The 23,923-nt window shown below is 38.9% G+C and overlaps 2 protein-coding genes across 3 annotated transcripts; one reads left to right on the top strand and one right to left on the bottom strand.

Annotated features, from left to right (window-relative positions):
* Nucleotides 1–4,937: 4,937 nt before the first annotated feature.
* LOC113035698 (serine/threonine-protein kinase pim-2-like) lies at nucleotides 4,938–8,145 on the bottom strand. Of its 2 annotated transcripts, XR_003274441.1 has the most exons (4): nucleotides 7,432–8,145; nucleotides 5,768–5,948; nucleotides 5,511–5,681; nucleotides 4,938–5,421 (listed from the first exon to the last, which is right to left on the bottom strand). XR_003274441.1 is itself a non-coding variant. In XM_026191755.1 (3 exons), exons 1-3 carry the CDS (start codon nucleotides 5,997–5,999, stop codon nucleotides 5,330–5,332), a joined length of 495 nt encoding a protein of 164 aa, XP_026047540.1. In that variant the 5' UTR covers nucleotides 6,000–6,001; the 3' UTR covers nucleotides 4,938–5,329. The 2 variants fall into 2 exon arrangements, 1 of the variants encoding a protein (XP_026047540.1); XM_026191755.1 differs by lacking the exon at nucleotides 7,432–8,145 and having other exon boundaries at nucleotides 5,768–6,001.
* Nucleotides 8,146–12,151: 4,006 nt separating this feature from the next.
* Nucleotides 12,152–23,507, top strand: LOC113035145 (uncharacterized). Its single transcript, XM_026190511.1, has 13 exons — nucleotides 12,152–13,279; nucleotides 14,884–15,110; nucleotides 15,352–15,527; nucleotides 15,735–15,779; nucleotides 18,362–18,437; nucleotides 18,570–18,671; nucleotides 18,773–18,807; nucleotides 19,547–19,699; nucleotides 19,872–20,000; nucleotides 20,209–20,247; nucleotides 20,788–20,913; nucleotides 21,429–21,555; nucleotides 22,697–23,507. Exons 1-13 carry the CDS (start codon nucleotides 12,972–12,974, stop codon nucleotides 22,804–22,806), a joined length of 1,653 nt encoding a protein of 550 aa, XP_026046296.1. The 5' UTR covers nucleotides 12,152–12,971; the 3' UTR covers nucleotides 22,807–23,507.
* Nucleotides 23,508–23,923: the final 416 nt, after the last annotated feature.

Raw genomic sequence — 23,923 nt, 5'->3', positions numbered from 1 at the left:
TTGGCATCTGTGATGTTATTTACAACCATCCACTCATGTACAGTAAGAAGCCGCACTCACAACCGTGGGCATCAGCAAGTTGGTGAAATTTAAACAAAACAAAACAGCGTCACATCTGAAACTCTCTTATTGTACCCAAAATACAAATTTTAGTGATTACATGTGGCTTCATTAATTATGTTCAAAAGGATGAATACATAACGCAAGTAATAACTTTATGATCAGTCAGTGAATGAAGGAGCTCAAGAGTGCAAATATAGTTGCAATAAAGTGACAAATATGCCCTTTTATGTCAAACAAAGACCGAAATAAGTGGCATCAGTGTGAGGATGAAAATGAGCGATCCAACCTCACACTGCAGATATCAGGGCAAAGCACAGTGGGGGGGTTGCAGTCTGCACGCACAAGAGGGCTAACAACGCTGTGAGTGACGGAATCCACCCAAACTGAGGAACAGCTTCTTCCCCAGAGCTGAAGCCTGCACTGTTTGCACTGTAATATAATATAATATAATATAATATAATATCATATAATATAATATAATATAATATAATATAATATATCATGTTGCTATTTAATGTTTTTTGTTGCAGCTGCTCTGTGAGCCAAGCTTTCGTTGTCTAAATTCAATGGCAATATATCTCTGCACCACACGATGGCGATAGATTCTCACAGACAGTCTGTGCTCTGCTTCCGCCACCAGTCATCTTTAAATCTTTTTTTTATTCAATGAAACCTTTATTTAACTGTCCATCTCGCAGCATTACTTTAAAAAAAATCATATTTAAATACGTAAATAAATATAAAAGCCAAGGGTAAAAGAAAAAGGTAACAATTATAAGAATACACGCAAAAATTCACATACATATATTGTTTTGAGCCTTTTTGTTGGTGCAGTCTGATATTGATTGTATGTGCATGTGCACATCCTTAAAATAATGACAGAAATATGGTGTTTTGTTAGTAAACTTACATTTATGGATCAAAAATTTAGCTAAAAGTATTAAGAAATTTATCATAAAAAAACATTTCTCATACTTCTTGGGGAACTTAAAGAAACAGAATAAAACATTTTCCCATCGTAAAGAAAACTCCCTTAAAATATGGACAATAACAAAGCTGCTAAATTCCTTCCAGAATCTCTGTGTAAAAGAACAGTACCAAAAAAGATGTGTCACAGTTTCTGGATGATCCCCACAGAAAGTACAATTAGTATTTATGTCCCTTTTAAATTTGGCCATGTAGTGACTGGCTGGATAACATGTATGTCGAATTTTAAAAGAGACTTCTTTCACCTTATTTACAATCAAATATTTATGGGGGACCATCCAGACTATCTTCCACTTGATATCTGGAACATATCGGTTCCAATAAGATATTATATATGGGAGAGAGACGATATCTTCTTGGAATAAACTACGTATTCTCTTATTGCTGTTACCAAGTTCCTGTGAAAAGCAGATTTTTCCTATTGGTGACTCAGCTGGATCAGGGAGAGTGACTGAGGTAGAGATCGAGCTGTCAGTGTTTTTATATAACATTAAAGTCCCTGAGGGTATGGCACCAAGCACCATTGAGAATTCCTGAACACTGATTGGAAAATTATATAGTGCAATAAAGTCGTTGTAAGTAAGTAGTTGTCCCTCTTTACTAACCAGCTGAGCCACCAATAGGATCCCATTTTGGAGCCAAGTTTCCAGGAAAAGTGATTTATTTTTCTATAAAATCTCTCTGTTGTTCCAGATGAGGTATTTGTGAGGTGAGAAGTTGTGTTTATAAATGAGGGTCCACGCTAAGAGGACCTGCTTATGGAAGGATGAAAGCTTTACAGGGAGTTTCTCAACATTGTAATTACAATTTAAAGTAAAATTAAAGCCACCAAAACGAGAGAAAATATGGTATAAAGTTCCAGACAGAGGTAGGGTTTTAAGAAAATGTTTGCGACGTCGAAAATAGCGACGGCCATCTGGGACTTTCTAGTGGACGACTTCATGGCTGCGCCTTCACCTGGAGACTGGCGGTCCATCACAGAGGGATTCCAGGAGCGCTGGAACTTCCCTCTGTGCTGTGCAGCTCTGGATGGGAAGCACGTCCAGACAAAGGCACCCCATATATCATATAGGAGACACACACTTTGATATACACTAAATATTTATTGTATTTCTTTTTTGTGGTGCCCAAATTTATGCACCTGCTTGATTTTGTTTAAACAATTATTGCACACTTTCTGTAAATCCAGTAAACTTCTTTTCACTTCTCAAATATCACTGTGTGAGTCTCCTGTATGATATTTAACTGACATTTTTTATTGTAACAACCAACGATTTATACAGGAAAATAATGTCTATTAACAAGGTTGCCCAAACTTTTGCATCCCACTGTATTAGTATATTTTGTCATTAGTATAATATGAAATAACTTCTACATGTGTCAAGTCGTGTGCCAACATTTGCTGTGTAGTAGAACTGAGACATTAGTCATTATAAAAATTTATTTGAAATAATATTAAAATTCTCAAACAGAAAAACATTAAACATAAATATATAAAATATAAGTATTTACAGAGAGACAGGAATAAAAAGGACCAGCTGCTCTCCAGAGCAGGAACAAGGCTGAGGAGGAAATGCTCCATTGGAGACTGGTGTGGCCTCTTCAGGGACTCCAGGATGGCCAGCTCCACCGCCGATGGACCGTCCTGGGACCCGTCCCTCATCTGCCTCGGAGCCGTCCTCCTCTGTGGGCCTGTAAAACAGCACAAAACACAAAGAAATGAGAAGGCTGCTACTAGATTTTAATTTCAACAGTGAAAAAAAACAAAAACAGGATATAATCAGATTGGTTGTAGATATTTAGTAAAGGTGATCACAAGGCAATCCCACCGACTAAAAAGGTATCAGTGCTTGCTGTACATACCTGTGGGTGCAGCAGCAGGAGCTCAGGGACTGGGGAGCCAGGAGAAGCAACAGGGGATGCTCTGCTGCAGAACCAGTTGGCTCTATCAATACAGTATTAAATGCTAACAGGTTGAATATAATCAGAGAAAGTATATACAGTGGTCCCTCCTTTATTGCAGCAGGGGTTCTCAGAATAACTAGCCCCTGGCCACGCACTTTATACACTGTTTTCCCCACACACATGAACATTGGTCACAGTTCTCACAATTGATTCTCAAAGTGCAAACCTTTGTAGATTGCAAAACGTAAAAGTATTATTATGCCGCGTTTTGTCTTCATCTGCCCGCCACTTTCGTGCGCCTTTTTCCCCTCGCGGTGCAGGTGTCTATTTCCGAATGAGGCTCATAGTTATGGGTGTTTTTGTGCTGTTTTTTCTATTGGACGTGATGGTTATCAAAACCAAACATGATAAATTTGGCAAGCGCAGGAGACACGACACGGAGCAGATTTGTCAATCAGGCTGCAGAATGCAATGCTGTACGGTGCAAAAAAAAGAAAAGAAAAAGAAAATCAGCGGAAAAGCGAAGCAGTGACAGCGGGACCACTGTGTGCTGCTTATTAATAAAGAAAATATATTCCTATATGACAACATGCATGAAAGCAGAACGGTATTTGTACGTCAGTGGGAAAATAGCGGTGGCTTGCTAGCTTTTGTGCGGCTTCCCCGGGTCAGCGAAAACTTAAGAGAAAACTTAAGAGAAATGAATGAACCAGGTTGCCCTTCACATATCTTCCTCCAAGCTCGGTCCTTTATATTCCTGTCTCGGTCCAGAAAGCAGCTGGTGTCGTACAGCTCCAGGTTGTTTGCTACGGCGTTGATTAGCCTTCCTTCCATTGAAGAATGAAGGGGTTTGGCTGGATCTGCCCCTTTGACCTAGGTCACAGCCACGTCACCAGGCTCCTGATTGGTTGTCGCGGCACGATTTGACGCTGGAGTTCAGATTTTTCCAACTCCAGGTAGACGCGTAACGCGCGTATGCACAAAATGCAAGACAAAAACTCACGCACGTGGTTTTATTCGCGAGTCAAACGCTCCAAACGCGCTAGACTGACGCGCGTTTCAGGCATTTTGGCGTTTTGGCGACACAAATCTGCTTCCGAATTTTCGCGGGAGCCGCAATCGCGGGTCATCGTGCTTTTCCATTGACTTTACATGTAAACCTGACGCTCTGTTCGCGTCTATCGCGTTCGGTGTGAACACACCGTAAGAGCTTTTTATAGAATAAATTGCATGACTGCAGTGAGAAAGCAGTAACATCACGACAATGTCAGTAGGGAGTGGGGAGAGGGTTTTAGGAAAGATTCGAGTGCCCGGTCTTACAACTGCAGCACAGATCATAATAAAATTGCTATTTGCTTGGGTGTTACCTTCATGAATGACATCCATATTACTAGGAAGCAAATTCTGCATCTTCAAGTTAGGATTTTAAGGGGGATAAGGGGCGGGGACACCAACTGATGTGCAACTTCTACTAAAGCTTTAGCATCATACTAATGATTCTTGACGCCAGCGAGGCTGACAAAGTGGTGTGACAATTTGGTTTTTTTTAAAGATAGAATTTCCTATTACTGACATCATTTAGAAACTAGGGTTTGACTCCTGTGTGAGACCGTAATTTTCTTTATTTATGTAACTTTTGTTTTCACTGGCAGTTTAGTGTTAGGTTAGGACAAAAAACAAATTAGGAAGGTTAAAGACAGAACATTACTAGATTGTGGTTTTAATTAAAATGTAGCCTGTGACAATGCTGAACACATGACAAGCTACTTTAAGGCATATCACCCAGTTTGTAATATTGCTAAACATTTCTGAAGGCAGACGAGTCATGCTGGCTGGGTCAGTGTCATTTTTGTTGTAATTGATGTCTGGTTTGTTCTGTTCCCTAGTGATGGGTAGGGATGGGTACCAGTATCCGGTGCCATAATGGCACCGGTTCTGACATAATCCTTGAAATAGTAATAACACAGTATCCTCAGCAAAGATGAATTAAACAAGTTTTATTTTAATGGAAGTTTACTTCAAGTCTTCAGGTTTTTACTGTTTTTTATTTGATTACTTTAAAGTATATGATTACATTTGAGTAATTAAATAAAGACAGTTTTGATGGAGCTCCTGAGCCAGCCCAAGCTCTCTATGAAGACGAGGAAAAACTCCCCTGGGGGGGCCAGATTGACGGGAAGAAACCTCGGGAAAGCCCATTCAAACAGAGATCCCCTTTCCTGGGATGGCTGGGGGGGTTACAGGAATTCCAAAACACTGAAATTTAAAGTGGGCCAATTAAAAAAATTATTTCCTGAAAAAAAGAAAGGTAATTCATACATCACACATAAATGATAACGTCTGAATTGTGTGTGTTTGTGTGTGTGTGATAGGCTTATCTCAGCCAAGTGTGATGCTGTAGGTCCTCCAGCGTCGGCCGTGTCTCCGGGACTTTGGTTAAACACGCGTCCAAGAAATCCCGGCAGTCTGGAAAGAAAGGAAAGAGAAAAAACATGAAGATGATAGTTCCAGTGGTCCAAGCCATCAGTCAGTCTTGAAGTGTGACGTTTTCTTACTTTTGGACAGATGTCTTTTGAATTTCAGGCGCTTTTTGAGGAAGCTCGTGGTGTCAAAGTCCCCCGCATGAAGCGCTTCGTACAGAACCACTCCCATTTGCCATACCGTGGTGGGTCCATACCTGTAGCAACTGCGCCCGTACCACTCAGGAGGGGAGTAAATTTCTGTACCTAATAAACAGACACAATTGCAATTTCTTCTAAAACAAAAGGCGAAAACTGTGACATCTGTGAAGAGCAAGAGCAGAATATGTTACCATAGAAGAGGCGGTACTGCGACCGCTCCTTAAAAAAGCAGCTGAGTCCAAAGTCGATGATACGAACACGCGGTACATCTGAGCCGGTCTCAATTAGAATGTTCTCACTCTTGATGTCCCGGTGAAAGATGTGTTTATCCTCCAGGTGCTTCGCAGCATCAACCAGCTGCTTCAGAATGACCTGGAAATAGAGCAGGGCGATATGACCAAAAATATTTATCACGATATACATTTGAAAAGTTGCGATAACGATATAACTGACGATATAACTGACACTAGACAAAATACTTTACAACTCCACAACTTTATTAGTGCAAAAAACCCCATCAATGTATTTTCACTTAAACAAGCAGCTGTTTTTTTATGTCCATTAAAGTTATATAAAAATGTAACAGTGCAAATTCCTCGCTGACAGTTTAACCAAAAGGCATTTCCAGTGGAAACTGCGAGACATATCCTCAGCATAACCATGTATAATATCCACAAAACTTAAAAAGAGGTTATACACACACAATACGGTAATATCATGTTGAGGTGCAGTACGTATCACTCCGCGAGGCGCCTGCCTACGATAGCCGTAATGCTCCGACAATCCATCGAGCGGTGCGGCTTTGTAGCTTAGCAAAGTCGCCGTGCACATAAAACCGTTTCGAGGTCAGTAAACACAACCAGAGTTCATACATAAGGCGCACGGGATTATAAGGGGCTCTGTCGAGTTTCAGAAAATTCAAAGGGTTGATTTTAAGTGTGCCGTATTTTCCATACAACACGGCAATAACGACGGCCTGCTAGCATGCGCTACCAAAAATTGTGCTTTGTTGTGTATCTGACGGACGAAAGCTAAACCAGTTCCACACCACTGAAGCTGCAGCATTTTTACAAACCAGAAACTTAAACAACTGAGTTAAATCAACACAACTTTTTCATATTCAATAAACCTGTGCATTTTGTGTTCATAAAATGCGATTGAAACATGTTCAGATGAAGTAAGTTGAGCTCTTGGAATATTTCAATCCTTCACAATTTTGTCATTTTATTTCAACAGTATTCAATAACTTTTTCCCCAATACTACTTGGTCACTTAAATACTACATGCTGTCTTCATATTACATAATGTTCAACAAAGTCTAGATCCTGGTTACCATAAAAATTGAATGGGTCTTCAACAACTACCATCCTTCTATCTTTATCCTGGTTGCAGGAGGGCTGGGAAATAACCCTGAAGTGATAGGTTACAAGGCACGGTACACCCTGGACAGCTGACCAGTCTATCACATAGAAACAAACAACCATTTGCAACAGCACTAACCACCATGCCAACAATCTAGGAAATGTAGGAAAGCTATGATTTCCTGTATTTGATGCAGAATTGTTTTGTTTTGTAATAATACACAATAAATAGCAATAGCAATAGCATGCACGTGGTGCGTGTGTAGTGCCTCTTATAACTCCTGCAGTTTGAAATCTTGTGCGATCTTGTGAATTTCATGAGTTCAGCAACTAACCACTCTCACTAGATTGTATCAGCTCATCTCAACAAGAACAAATTAAGTTGTTGAATTTCGTACAGATTCTTCATGATTTAATTACGTTCATAGAAACATGAAATTATTGTGTTCAAATTACAAGTTAGACTTTTTTAATGTAACAACCACCCAACTTACTTTTTTTGGTAAAAAACAGTAGAGGTGGCTGCTCGACTTGACTGAGATGGATGCCTTCCTGAAACCACGATCTAAAGAGCGCGAGTCTGAAACCCGTGCAGTGTCGTGGTCGTGGGATTTAACATTGATATATTATTGACTTACTTCACTTGAACATGATATAAACAATTTAATCTAGCCTCTCTGCATGTCATGTAGTTTCTACACTATGTAGTTACACTTAACTTTAAAGCATGAGGCAATTGTGTTAAATACACGCAAGATGCTTACGTAAATCCAAGAGCTGGCCAATCCCTTTTTTTCAGTGTACTTACCTGGATGATTGAGCATGTATCAAGACAATGAGTCATTTACTTTAGTAAAACTGTGTAATGCAACAAGAAAAGAAAAAATATCCGAACTATAGCACCGACTTTTAAATAGCAATCAAGCCCAATAAACAGTTTCTTTTGTTAAAAGAGGGGCCTAATGTCCTCCACAGTTATGTGAGATGATAAAGCCATACAGAAAATGATTACTTCAAGATATAGCTGCTAAAAGTCGTTCTACTACCGAATTATGTGTATGTATCCTCTCCTGATTTATTTCCAAAGTTTACTCACTTGATTTGGATTACTGAATGGAACCTAATCATTTTATTAATCTATACACACAGAAATAGCCACACAAACTAAATTAGTTGGTCAAATTTTATTCAGACACTTGATGAAATAATCACACAATGTGGTCCTTCTAATGACAGCAACATAATCTTGTTAGGAGGTGGTGGGATTGTCACATGCAGTGAGCTAGCATGATTTACTTAAAGCTGATGTGATTCCCAGATTGGACGAACTATTTGCATTTTCCTCATCATTATTTTTATTTTTGTTTTCTGATTGCTGATTGGTAGTGGTTGCCAGAATTATGCTTTCGCTTAAAATACAGTGTTAGCTACTAGTGCCTCAATTTCTTGGTTGTCTAAGAAATTCATCCTATCAGAGCCTTCAAAAACAAAAAATAAAAACAAAAAATATATTTTACAAAACATAATTCCAATTAAAATAGTTAGCTGGGTAAAATGCCACATTTTTTATCTCACAGTTAGTGCGATTCTTGATTCTTATGATAAAATGTAATTATATTTTAATCCCACAAATTTCTTTTTTCTTTTTATGAGAGCTCACACACTTAAAGGATATCCCAAAGTCACACATTTTACAACAGCAACCTCATTTTATAAATGCAATACACTACAAAACAAGTGGAATAAAAGCAAAACATTAATAATATGCTTTAGTGGAATTACTACAGTATCTTGAAATTTGCCGTTTCCGTTCGTGCTTTTATTTTGAAGGCAGCCCATTGAAACGGAAATCGTTGCGCTGGGTCACCTGGCTACCGTTTAGCGTTTACTTTCCGTTAGCAAAGTTGTAGATTGCAAGAAGTTTTTTGCGAGTATACATTTGAGCACACCAGAACAAAGGGATTACACACATATAAAGCACGGTATGTACACCGAGTTGTTGTAAAGAAAACAAAAACAGGCTTGTAGGCTTGTGAAATGGGACGGTCTAGCCTCCCTCGCGCTGCCCAGGTTGCCTATCAACCGTTATACTAAAAGCGGGAAACGTTTCATACAGCTTTGTTTGACAGAAACGGAGTAGAACATATTTTGTTCATTTGTTTCTACATGAGCTTTGTGTGATGTGATAAGTATCTGAGGCTGAGACCACACGACTGTAAAACATGATTGTTGGGCTTCATTTTTGTACTGAACAGTCATTTTAAGATTAGCTAGTAAATAACAATTAGCTCATGTTGCTCATGAGACTAAAGTCATCTTACTTTGGTAATGTAAATATAATATGGCCAATATGATAGTTATTATATTAATCATTATTAGTTATCACAGCAGTGAGTTCGAACTCTGTGTCAAATACTGAGCTTCAGTAAAGATTCTATGGCATTATTTTAGTGCCACTATGCTCAAATTCTTTTTACTTGCGCTCAGAATAGTGGCACAAAAATAACGCCATAAGATTCAAGTTACAATTATTTATATTTCCTATCTCCTTAAATCTTCACTCAAAGACAAGTATGTTTGACAGTGTGTATATAGATGTATCATATAGAAAAGACAAATATTGTTCGTTTAATATGCTGGCATTACTAAATTTGGCTCAATGCTTACACATATGTGTAAAAAGAAAATGTGCGAGCTGTGGTAACTGTGTCTGATAGAATGAAGAGTAGACTGATACATGAAATATTCCTTTATTGGGTGAGAAAATCAGACCATGTCATAACTGCTTTAAGTCACACAGAATAGATATCAGAGCCTTAAACAGGCTGACGTCTGCTAAATGGGTCAAACTGGGCAGAAAGTCTACAAACACATAACATCCTTATAGAATATGATGTAACACTATAGATCAACTTAGCTCAGAATATATAAAGCATATAAACAATTACAGCAATATGATGCAACAAACACAGCAGTGCTACTGATCCAAAATACTCAAAGCTTCATAGAACTGAAACAAACATTTATTTTTAGCTCCATTCTGCTGCTGATACAGACTTTAGGTTTCTGAACATTGAACTTGTTGCTGCCTTTCATAGTGTGTAACCTGAAGGCCCTGAGTACTTTCTCTCACACTGAAAACACTGGGATGATAACATTATTTGAACATTACCTAATAAGACTGATTCAGCACAGACAGTTATGTTAAACTTTCCTAGCAGTCCTTCACAAACAGGGAACAGTCTGTCTATTCTCTCCATCTGTCAGCTGCTGCTGGCTCTTCCTCCTCCTCTTCCTCACACACTGCTGAGTTTGTCCTGGTGGATCATCAGGGGTGCAAAGCCTCACAGATGATGTGCAGCAGTGGGTCCCTCAGTCTGTCCTCACTCTGGACACTTGCAGGTGTCACACATGGAAATGAAATGTGTGATAAGCTGCAGGATTCAGACACAAGTGTAACTTATAAACACATGTTCATACTTTTATTCCACAATCAGAGAGAAAGAAACAGAGAGAGAGTGCAGGACAGACAGACAGGTGACAGTCTCAGGTGTACACACTGCTACACAACAGCACCAGAGAAGGAGGATTTAGTGTTTGTGTTATTACGAGTGCTACACAAGAAGAGTTCCCAGATGGTACAGTGGACACATGTGTGACTGCTGTGATTAAAGCATCTTTCTTTCAGCTTAACGAGTGAACAATAGTGTGTTTGGTCCTTTATTTTATATCAGTAGGCACCTTGTTTTTGTGTTATACTAATTTTCTTTGCTCATACTTTAAGTTAGTGTTTCGGTGTCACAAGACTTTTACTACCACAAACATAAGCACCCTGGGCGCAGCGCCCAGTCATGAGCTACACAAGCACCAGCTTTAATTTGACTGATTGTTGAATCTCTCTTTATGGATGTGCCTTCCTTTGCTGCACCAAATTTCACATTTGGGCTCTTCGTCAAAGAAACAGCGCCTTCCTCTTCTGGCCTATTTCAACATCATCTTCCTGTCGCTACTCTAACTGTGATCAACATAGGTGGTGCATTTTGTCCTAATCCAAACTTGGCCTCTCCTGAGACGACCTTCTTGGAACCTTGAGAAATTTTGATGCCATAAGAAGAGCCTGAGTAGGGCTGGGTATCGTCACTGATTTCTAGAATCGATTCAATTCCGATTCACAAGGTCCCGAATCGATTCGATCCACGATTCGATTTAATTCGATTCGATTTAAATCTGGGAAATTTTGACAGTCAGAAATATTATAATTCAGATCAGTACATTTACATATTTTTGTATCAATCAAAAGGAAGCTGACACACGCAAGACTTTATCACAGGTGTAAGCGTCACAGCAGATGCTTTTGTGTCAAAGTAGCTGAAGATAAAACACAGAAAAACATGAAGGTGATTTTCCTGGCCTGGGATTTTATAAAAATGTTCTGCAGTACATCAAAAATGAAAGAAAACCATTAATCAACATATGAACATCACCTCTGACATTACAGCGGTTTTATTAGAGACACGGTTAAGCGTTTTACATTTTGAATAATTTTAAAAAGTTTTAATTTGTTCAGTATTGAACAGCAGAAATGAGGTTTTCTTTTCGGAAGAATGTAAAAGGGAAAAAAACAGCGGCTGACAGCCTGTAAACAGCGGTAGACTTGTGCGTAACAAGCAAGCGAATAATGAAGAAAGGGAAACTGTTCTTGAAGTACAGAGAGAGGGAGAGAGAGCTGTGCATCGCGGTGGAAGCAAAACAGTAAAAGTCAGAGTGAATTCATGATGATGTTTATGTGAAGCGTTTGGATCTTCTTTTGCTGCTGGTTCGGTCAATATTGTTTGGAGAGAGATCAAACTAACAGCTTTAGAATCGGCTCATAAAGGGCGTGAACACACAGCGCGGACCCGCCGACAGATCAGAATCAGCGAGCTGTCGGCTTTCAGCCCCGACCGTGAGAAAGGCGACATCTCACTGATTCTGATCCGCGGGTCGCGCTGTGTGTTTAAGTCTATGTGCAGAAGCCGTGTTCCTGCTCTCATTTACTGTCTTAACTGTTTGGTGGTTCTTGAAATTTTGTGAGATGTCACCTGAGATTCTGGCATTTTGGGCAAAATAAATTTATATTAAAAAATCGATTCAGGATTTTAATGAATCGATTTTACGTTATCCAAGCCAGAATCGATTTTAATCGATGAATCGATTATAAAAACCCACCCCTAAGCCTGAGAGTCCAGAATCCAGAGCCTAAGATGACCCTTTTGTTTTGGTTGTTTGTAGTCAGATGTTTGACTTGTGTTTTCCATATATACTAAATAATTTCATCTTTAAAATTGTATCCCAGGAGAGGTATAATGTGTCATGCTTATTTGTTCCTGTTTTGTTTTTGGCCCATGAAGGTTTCTAAGTGCAATCCAGGCTCCTGGCTAATGTTATAATGCTTCTCCGTTCAGTGAAGGACTAACTGTTAATATTTTAAGATTTTTTTTAAGGCCACTGCAAAGTTTAGTGACCTTTTTATCAGCAAGTGATGTCAATGACAAACATTGCTCCTGATAATAATGAATCTGGTCTAAATGTTTGTTTTTTGTTGTGACCACTAGGATTGGGTCTCCCACCAGAATACCAGCCTTCACATCGAGAACTGCAAACTTCTGCGAAAGCAGTCAGTCTTTCTTCTCTGTACTTCGTGATTATGAACCGATATCTTTGGGGCAGCGCAACCATGGTTGTGCCGAAATGATGTCGGGGTTGTAATGCTAGGATAGCTTCCTAAGAACTGTTCATTTGTATTTTTTCATTTTTCTTTGTCATATTTGTTGCGTTCCTGTAAAGCACCTTAATGATTTATTGTTAAAAGGCTGAATACATTTCTAAGTTTTTGAATTAATGAACAATAATATATTTTTAAGGACATTCTACCTGGCAACATCTGACAAAAATGTACCTGTGTTTTTCCACAGATACCCAGAGTGGAACGGTGAAATAGCATCACCGCGAGGGTAAATATCTTCATTTGAAGTCATTTGGCGAATAAAAAAACATGCCAGCATTGGAGCCTTTCATTTTCTTTCATTTAACTGTGCTTTTCTTTTTAATGCACTTGTTAGTGCATCAGGTGCCAAGCCCTCTCCCGCAACGTCTGCTGAGACTTCCCAGAAGAAAACCAGACATGAGAGTCGTTCCCGTTCCTGCAGCCCCCGCAGTCATCGTGACTCGGAGCAAAGCAGCGACAGGCGAAGAAGGCTTTCCCGCTCTCGCAGACCCCGCACTCATCGTGACTCGGAGCGTAGCAGGGACAGGCAAAGCAGCCATTCCCGCTCCGGCAGCCCACGTCGCCACCGTAAGTAAGTAAGTAAGTAAAATTTATTTATATAGCGCTTTTCACAGATAAAAATCACAAAGTGCTTTACAACACAGAAAATGGGAATATAAAACAATATAACAGTAAATAAAACAATGTAAAACAATAAAACTATAAAAACAGCATAAGAAGAAATTAATCAAATGCTTTTCTAAATAAAAATGTCTTCAGCTGTTTCTTAAAACAATCAATGGAGTCCGTGCAGCGAAGAGACAGTGGGAGAGAATTCCACAACCGTGGTGCCACAGTCTGAAAGGCCCGATCACCACGAGTTTTAAAACGAGTGCGTGGTACCACCAACAGTCTCTAAACTAATGACCTTAAAGCCCGAGAAGATGTATGTGATTTCAGCAGGTCAGATAAATATTGAGGAGCCTGACCATGCAGGGCCCTAAAGGTTAGAACTAAAATTTTAAACTGAAACCTAAAATTTACAGGCAACCAGTGAAGGGAGGCCAAGACTGGAGTGATATGCGATCTTCTCTTGGTGCCTGTTAAGAGACGTGCTGCAGCATTCTGCACAGTCTGAAGACGATTTAAGGCTGATTTGTTAAAACAAGTAAAAAGGCCATTACAATAGTCTAAACGAGAAGAAATAAAAGCATGAATAATCATCTCAAGTTCAAGCTTTGATACCATTAGTCTGAGTTTAGAAATATTCCGTAAATGATAAAAACAGTTTCGGACCAGCTGCTTAGAATGCTGCTCGAGCGACATCGAGCTGTCAAATAAGACACCGAGATTTCTAAGGCTTGATTTTACGTAAGGGTCTAAGAAGCTGATATGCTGTCTAATTTCTGGGACCATATGGTCTGGAGCAATAATTAGAGTTTCTGTTTTATCAGAGTTTAGTTGGAGAAAATTGTCATATAACCATTTGTTGATTTCTGTCAGACAATTACTTAAATTAGACAATTTATAAAACTCAGACATTTTGAAGGAACAGTATAGTTGGATGTCGTCAGCATAGAGATGATAGGAGATATATTTATAGCGCTTAATAATCTGGCCTAGGGGAAATACATAAAGTAAAAAGAGAATTGGACCCAGGACAGATCCCTGAGGTACCCCACACGGCAAAACTGTTGATTCTGATGTGACATGATTCATGCAAACAGTAAAAGATCTCTCAGACAGATATGATATAAACCATTTTAAAACAACACCAGTAATCCCAAACAAGTTCTCGAGTCTGTTTATCATGATACTGTGATCTACAGTGTCAAAAGCAGAGCTGAGATCCAGCAGGACCAGCACTGTGTATTCTCCGTGACTTGCAGAATAGGAGGAACAGTCATTCCTGTTCTCAATTACGCAGCCGCCGAAGGGAGAGACACAGAAGCCAATCACGATCTCTGTACAGGTCCAGAGGCAATCACAGGTCTGTCCAACAAACATTTTGAGAACTAGGATCAATCAAGAAGATTTAGCTCTCCAGTGGATTGTTAAAGGGTGAAATATAACATATATATAAAAATATCAACTTGAAAAAACTTAATTGGTGGACAGCATTTACCTTTTGTATCCATGCTGGGTGTGTGCTTTGAGATGTTTCTGAGTTATTAAGTTCTTTGATCCATACTTTTTTCAGGTCCCGGTCTCATTCTGACTCCTCGTGGTATGACCGTCCTTCCTCTTCACGATATCGATCACGCTCAAGGTGCCGCGAGAGACGATCCTCACTGAGAAGAAGAGATGAGAAACGTTCATCACCGAGGAAAAGCTGGGAGAGGCGATCGTCGACTGAGAGGTCATCTCCGAGGCGAAAGAAGTCAAGCAGCTCAAAGATCTTGGCAAAGAAACTGCTGGAAACATCAGGTTTGAAAATTGCTTCATGTTTTATTTTTTTGTATGTACTCATTAGTTTTTCTAAGATCAAAGTTCTCCTCCCCCCTCACAACCTTAACTTTACTAATGTAAAGGATAAATAAAGACCAGTGCCACCAGAAATGTCAGCATAGTTTTTTCTACTATTATAAAACTTTCAGAAACGGTAGATGATTTTCGAGACTTGGCACCCACCAAAGTGTGAATCTCTTTTGCACCTGTGGTCTTTTAGCTCTCCAGTCCTTATCAAACCAGTCTGACCTGGAGACTGTCGTCAAAACTTTGGCTCCTGCCCTGCTGGCTGAGCTAGTCAAGATGAAGTCGTCCCCATCAACATCATCATCATCGTCCTCACGTTCTGCATCTCCAGAAACAACTAAAGGGACGCCTAGCACAGAGAAGACAGAGGTGACTTCATATTATGCCTTTTTTCATGAATGCACAGTTTTGGACAATTTATAATGTGATCAGTGACAGATGACGTGATTGTTGATGCCACACAACCAAGATTAAATCTTTCAACACAGATTTATACAAGCAGATAGTTTGAGTCAAGTTGTCATGATGAAATCTGCATTTGGTTTGTTCATAATTTTCTTCCCTGTGTTTCCACAGGCTGGCAAATCTTCCCCTCCGACCATGGTGAGGCTACAAGGGACTGTAAGTAGTCTCTGTCACAGTGATGTGATTTCTGCTATGGAGAAAACATTTTGAAAAACTAAGTCAGTTGTTTTGTTTAGGTCAAAATTACAGGTATGTACACTGAAATTTGTTCACTGTTCAGGGGCGGATCTAGAGAAATTTTCTTAGGGTGGCAAAGAAATCAAATAGGGTGGCAAAATCGAAGCCTTTTTATTTTTCAAACACATATGCAGGTGGTTACATATGGTTAGAATAATTCAAATGCAGTAAGTATACACGTTTTTCATATAAATATAGTCTAGAACTTAATTATTGTCTGTAGCCCACATAATTACACACTTTAGTTACATAAAACATGTGAGTTTCTGTATAGCCTGTATAATAAATAAATATGTAGCCCAACAAGTATAAAATCCAGACACACTGTTAGAAAACAGTCACATTGTTACAGCTTAAATGACACAAAATGTCAGAAATCTGCACTGTCATGAACAACAATTTAAACCTAATTTTTCATGATTTGTTGGATGAACCCACTGAGGTCTGAAATACAATCGGCCATTTTTGACTCCTTTTGAGTTTACGTTTGTATTTCACCCTCAGATTGTTTCATTTTATTTTGTTCCCCTTGCCTTGTTTGGTGTCATTCTTTTCAGCTCAACTGAATTTAGTTGTTTTTTTCACTGACATACTGCATTAGTATTACTGATCTGAAACCACACAAAGAACGTAAAATCCTAGTAGTATGTTTTTACTGTAAAAAAAAAACACCACAGTATATTTTTATAACTTGAAATGCAAATATAAATTGTACATTTTGTAAACATATACAACTATTTATCTAAAAATGCAGCCGATACACCTGCCGTTTTTTTTTCATTTTGTATAAGAATTTAAAAATATTACTACAACTAAAATGAGAGAACAATTAGGTGTCGCACTAAGATGCCCCACAAACTATGTGTGCCAGTAAAAAAAAAGTTTGTCCACCAAAAGACAGAACAGCACAGGGACAAACCTGCAGGCCTGATAACAGCAGCTGTATCACTCCGCTGGTTTTCTACTTAGTGACAGTGTTTACATTGCAAATGTGCCTTTGTGACATTCATTAGTGCCCTCACTGACACACAAAACAAAACGACTACACAACAGAACTACACAAGACAACACACTAAGTAAACACTCCACACTAAACGTCACAAATCTCCCACATCTAAAAACTCTCTCTCTCACTTGCTTGCTCTGTCTCGCTGCCGTTACCGTCACTCCTAAAACGTTTCCCTCTTCCTAAACAATCAAATCCCACGCGTTGACTGTTTTTTTAATTGGTCGACATGGTACATTTAGGAAGGTGGTGGCTTTTTTTCTTTCTTTACTGTTTTCGTGCTGTCCTTACAAAACGCTTAAAACACACACACACAAAAACGTGACGACAGTATTTAGAACAAAGCGTGGCTTATATATATTATCATAACTCTGGATTTACTGGCCTGTAATTAAAATTTAAAAACTTTGAAGTCCGAATTTTCAATGTGGGCTGAAATAGAAACTCAGCGTGGCTGCAGCTTGTTGCTGTGTCAGCTTACATCAGTCATGTGATTTGGAGGTGCAAGCGTGTCCGTGGACCACAGAGGGTTAATAACACTCACCTTCCTTCCATTTCCAGAGTGTAACATCCACCCACCTGTGTAAAAAGCGAAATTCCCATGGTGTTGTTCAGAATGTGCTCTGGCACAATCATAAGCATCGCTTGCTACTGAAAACAAGAAAAAAGCCGGTCCTGCTATGGGCTGAACCATTTGTTAATGGTGGAGGGGGGAACACTATGCAATATTTTCAGTTTTAGCATTTATATTCACTGTTGACTGTAACTACGTTCAAACTGTTAATGCTGTCTTATTTTAATAAACAACACTGTCATATGCAAAACTGGGGTGGCACTTGGGGTGGCAAGGGATCATTTTAGGGTGGCACTTGCCACCCCATGCCACCCTTCTAGATCCGCCCCTGTCACTGTTATAGATGGATGAGTTCATTGACCTACTTGTGAATCGAGAGAAAGTTCCTCTCCTGTTTGTCTCCTGGTTTGCTTCTGCAATCTAAGATAGATATTTATGCACCGTAGCTACAATTCTCTATAAATATACTGTCCGTTCACGGTTGTAGTCCTGCATTCATTATGCGGTTTAAAGTCAGTTGGTTATCCTTACATTTCTTCTACAGTCTCGCACCCCTCAAATTCATAGTTACTTTGGATTATACTGAGCTTTTATATAGTCATCCCCATGTCAGGAAGCTTCCGCTCAAGTCTAATGCTATGAAAGCATACACACTGTACTTTGTTTTTATTTTGCTGTGTTGCATTATGCATTTTTTAAATCTATATATACACATTGCACTGAAAACATCCTTGGAATCGCACTGGTTGCTTGCAAGTTGCCACAGTTGCTTGTGGTTTGCATGGAAGACTCCAACTTGTCTGTAAATACTTGTAAGCTCATGACAAGTGCTCATGTATGATTCTTAGTGTGAATGTAGTAACTTAACAGTTTTGGTAGTAATACAAACTAATGTATGTTCGTTGTGTGTGTGTTTGTAAGGAAGCTGCGGTGGCACCTAAAAATACAGCCAAGGCTACGGAGGCTGTTGAACCAATTAAAGGTGCTGCAGTTGACGGTGAGCCAAAAGTCTTGGCTTCCAAAGCAGAAACGGCCTCAACCACGCAGATTTGTATTTAGATCAGCTGGGTAATTTGCATCCTATCTAAACTACCACTATTGAACTTAACTACATTTCCTTTATTCCAAGACTCTGTGACTGCAGAGAAGATCTCAAAGGATCAGCCGGTCGCTGTTACCCACCCAACATTTTGGGAGCGGATACAAGAGCAACTGCGTCCAGAAAGAATCCGTAAGAAATCCCCAAAGATCTGTATGAAAGATTTCTCAATGTGAAGATATTTTCTATTTCATAATTATTTTTTGGTTTTTCTTTTGCTCTGCACTTCACAGGTTGTCTCAAGACAGTCAAACTTCCCAATTCAAAGGTAACATTAAAAAAACACTTCAATTATACCTGTAAGAAAAACATGCTTTATCAAAGTGGTTAAGTTTTGATCTGAAATAGTTCAGTTTGTTTTACAAGTTTGTAGTTGGGTTATATCTCATTGTCAGGTGACGCTCAAGTAGGTGTAAATGTAGAAAAATGTTAAAAATTCACTAGGGATGTCGCAATACCAGAGATTTTGTAGTCAGTATAGACACCAATAGAATTGCACCATTCTTGGTTACCAATTTAGTATTGTAATAAAACAATTATCTCATGTACTAACACATACTAAAACTCCTTTATTGAAAAGCTAGTTTAACATGTTCAAATTATATGCACAGTCAACCAGGACATGGTGGTTTTGAGTGCTTAAAAAGGTTTTTCCTTCCCAAGTTTGACATGTGCAATAGTGCTGTTTACACATTGCCTTTTGGGAATCAGTTATCACTGTTTATGGATCCACCTTAAATGAAAAGTACTTTCATAGCTGACTCTTACTGCCTTTTTTGTCAGTGAGTCAAGGTAGAGCTGCACTACGTGTAACAAAGAAAGAAAAAAAGAAGTAAAGGAAAATTAGCATCAGAAACATTTTGTAATAGGTACCTGATTGTGTTCATAGTTGTAGACAGTGCTCAAAGTGAGGTTTATAAGTTAATGTTTGCATTTTTCAGATTTCTGTCTGGAATTTCTTCCATTGCAATTGTGAACTGATCCTGAAATTCTTTTCGTTTGCACAGCTTGTTTCGCTTGATTACAAGGTGCTGTTAATAAGCAACCTGCCAGAGTATCACGATGGCTGTTACGCAGAGGAGGACATCGCCGGTCTGCTCACTCGACACCGATTTGAGTATTACGACGACACGATCTACGTTATACCACAGGCACGCATGGTAAGCACCAGTTTGCATTGGGCTGGGTTATGACCTTCATTTTAATGGCGCTCTAAATCTCTTTTCTAAGACGACCTAACTAACATTTAGTTAGTTAATGCATATTTTGTGAGTGCCTGTCTTCATGGTTATTCAGTAAAAATCAGTGTTTGGTTGTTTGTTTTTCCTTCAGGCTTTTGCCCTCATGCCGACAGCAGTGGCAGCTAAAAACATCGTGCTAGCATCAGAAAATCACGATTTTATTCTCAGTGGTTCTAAACTTCGACTGCAGGTTGAGAAGGGCAACATTTTAATGACGCCGGTAAGCACTGTGTGTAGATAATGCAATCTACTGTTGTGACAGATGTTATTACAATTATTTGAAAATATTTGTTTCTGCTTGTTTATTTAAAGTGTGATTATAAATGTAAAAAGTATTTCTTTTTGTAGAAAAAAATACCTTTAAGCTGAAATAAATCGAACCGAATCCGAAGTGATGTAATGATTTTGAACTGTTTTTTTTCTTTCAGCTTGAGTTTTATAAGTCTCTGATGAAACGGCTATGCTATGTAAGTAACGCACATATCTCAGAAACAAAGACTGCACTCGAATACCTTTAGATTTATTGGTCAGAGTATAAAGTCATAACTGGAAGCACTCACATCCAAGTCAAAACACCTTGAAAAATGGGGACATACCCGTTTTTTCAGATATTCACACAGGGCTAGGAAAGGTTTGGAGAACTCTTTTCCTGGAATAAATGAAATCCTCATTTAAAAATGCATTTTGTATTTTTTTTAAACATTTGTTTAACGATTTGAAACTTGTGCAAAAAATTAGGAAATTGGGAACGAGCCAAATGCGTTTTCCACGGCACTGTGTGTACATTAGTTTAAATACTTTTTCAACCAGTGTTATCAAAAACAGCGAGAGCTGCAATTATAAATTGTTTGGAAAATGAAGATAGCTGCCAGGGTGCATACCTGCTGTGTGAATATAAGTGCAAACTTATGGCCTTGATCTTGGAGCTGTAGTATAAGAATGTTTGGAATGTCATACTGTTTGTGGGGTTGTTGTTTTTTCACGTTAACCCGGTTTTCTCGAAGCAGCAAGTGACTGACAATGGAGCACGATTAATCTACATCAGGAACATCTCGCCAGGCGAGTCCCGGCATCTCAGAGAAGCTTTGAAAAAAATGGATTGTGTAAGAAACTACCTGCCTCTTCTCAACAAGGTATAAACACACTCATAAATGCCAACAAGTGCATGTGTTAGAAGTCTGTGAAAGGCTGTGTGAGATATGTGCTTGTGTAAGTGTAATCTTAACCATACAGAAAAATTGACAGATTAACCGCTTGCACACCAAACTAAAGGACGTGCACCAACCTTCATAAATCCATCCTTCAAAAGAGATAATGTGTCTAGATTTGGATGCTACTTATCTTGAGGAAAGCACAACTGCAAAACTATAGCGATAGTAAAGAGAGACTGCCGATAAGCTGCTCGCTGAGCAATTCTTCATATGCTCATGCGCACTAGTATTTATCACATTACAGCATTAGTGCAGGGGTCATGTTGAGCATGGCTCCAGTGCATCATTGAGCCAGGATTTCTGACTCTTGAATCCAGTGAACTCCACAATAAAGCTGTACTTAGTTCACTCTTTCCACGTGTGCTTAGCACTTGTTTTCTAACATTTACAATGTGAAGGTAAAATGTTCAGAATACATTTTCTTTCTTGTGTTTCAGGTGTTTATCGAATTTCAGTCTCTTCGTGATGCTGATCGCCTTGGCGTTTGGTACAGCCTTCTAAAACGGCCCACCGGCCACAAATTGTCAAGGCTGAAAATACCACAGTGTGGATGTACCTCACTGCGTAAGTGTTTTTTAAATGGGATTTTAAACAAATATGATTTAAACGGAAACAAAAAGATGGGTTAAGTTAATGGAAGGTCATCTGGTAAGACCTTTCTTTCGCTTTCTGTTTGTGAAACACTCATGAATAGATTTTTCAGGTCTCCCCTGGGCTGTGGATAAAGTGCAGACAAAACTGCTGATTTATTGTTGTTCACAATCAATCATTGTGACACATTCCCTCAACTTTTATCCACTAACACTGTGATTCTGGTTCCCACAAATCCTTTGATGCTCATTTGCCTTATTATCTCTCTGACCTCTTTTCTGGCCCCTCCAGAAATCTTTGCTCCATCAGTGGTCAATTTCCTTCTGCTTGTCTCTGCCCCAGACACATGAGCCAGAGCCATTACTTAAACTGCACTTTTTCAGTCTGGCATTTGATCTAACCCACTAATCGTTGTTTTTCTGATGTCTATGATACCTTGGGTATCTGTAAAGGTGCTTAAAGTTCAAATAAAAGTCAAAACATTGATATTACTGGATCATTGTAAACATTAAAAACCTGTTTTGCACCACTCGTTTTTCCTTTTCTTTCCCCCACAAAACTTTTAACAAAACTTATTTTTGCTTGTGCAGCACCAAGATTGCCAGACAAAGCTTTGCCAGACAGCGAGGTTGCTGTTGATGGTGCAACTGTCCCAACAGAAGATATTACCATCCCACAACGCAGCACTTCACCATATTGGATCACAATGACAACTAGTCCCTTTGTGTTCCCCACTGTCTCTCCTTGGTTCACAATCCCAGGTGAGAGAAACAGCTGGAAACTAAAATTAACCTCCAGATATAAAGTGTTGACTGTTACTAACTGTGTCTGTTTTACACTTCTAGAGTATTTAACTGTCAGTGAACCTGATGACATTGAGGTGAGTGCATCTTATAAACCCAGGTTTCATGTGTTAAACAGGAATCCTTGAGTAAATACCAAGAGGTGTCCATTTTTCCAAATACTCACCTCAAAAACCACATTTCTTTTTTTCTGCTAAACTTGGTTTCATTTTGTCTTCTCTATGTGCTCAGTAATAATAATATATTTTTTAAAAAGTACCGCAAAGTTTCTCTTCGAATAAACTTTGGTTCTTGAACCTTGTGTCTTGCAGAAAGCCCAATCTCAAGGTTCTACGTTCTCCACCATCATGTTGACCGGTTTGCCAGAAGGAAACTACAGACAGGAGGATGTCACCAAGCTGGTGTGGCGTTACGTCCCTGATCAGACTGTTCAGACTCTGTACTACAAAATAATCGTTTTATCACTGCAGAGGAGGGTGAGGAGTAGACCCAGCAGGCTGATACAGAGAAATTTGCATTTGCAAATTGAATTCAATTTAATGATTGATATTGAATGTTTCCTCTGCATCATTTTTCCCCTCCAGGCCTTTGTGTTTTTTAACAGCTGGGATGCGTGCTGCGATTTCGCCAGGGATTACCTCAAAAATCCAGTTACTGTTGGAGAGTGGACGCTCAGAATCCACATTGTTTTACAAGACATGCTTCCTGGTACAAGTGAGGTATGAAAATGGAGCAATCGGGGGCTGTTAAATCGGGGGCATGCTCCTGTTTCACTCAAACTATTCAGATCCCAATCAAAACAGATTTCTCCTCTAAGGAGTGAGCACAGCATCATCCTTCTCTGGGCTAATATTACTAGAATGAGAATACTCAGAGTACTTTATTGATCCCTGGGGGAAATATATTGGTTACAGTACAAACAGTAACACAGACAGATACAAGAAGTAAGGAATAGCACAATATATACAATATATACATACATATAAGTCACTCATTGATAAATATCTGAATAAGAAATGGAAAAACTAAAAATATGCATGAATTTCAAATCAACTATTTATTGTTACTTCCTCTGTATTTGTTCTAGTGATGGGATTTCCGGCTCTTTTTAGAGAGCCGGCTCTTTCGGCTCCGAACCGGCTCTTCAGGTTGTTTTGTTGCTTTAATTAATTTATTATTAACAATAATATAAAATTATGCACAAAAGGAATTACTAACGTAAAAACAAGTGGTTTTATTTATATATGTTTATATATAAATATATGCGGTGGCCCCTAGAGACAAAACACGTACAAACTCCAAAACACATTTCTAGCATGAACTGAACTTCCAAAGCAGAGCTACTAGATCACTTAAATTACACAATTGAAAGCATGTGTGTATTGTTTGTGTATTTATACACAGGCACTCATATATATATTCAAATAATTTTAAAAAAAAGTTAATTTACCTGTTATTACCACACACCAAATCCGGTCGTTGGTACTTGCTGGCTTGTGTAGCCACAAGATAACAAAGGCTCAACACTGCGCCCAGCA

This window comes from Astatotilapia calliptera, chromosome 1 (assembly GCF_900246225.1).
Source record: "Astatotilapia calliptera chromosome 1, fAstCal1.2, whole genome shotgun sequence".
NCBI classification, from domain to species: Eukaryota; Metazoa; Chordata; class Actinopteri; order Cichliformes; family Cichlidae; genus Astatotilapia; species Astatotilapia calliptera.
Note: the sequence above shows the minus strand (reverse complement) of the source record. Positions and strands in the feature narration are given on the sequence as shown.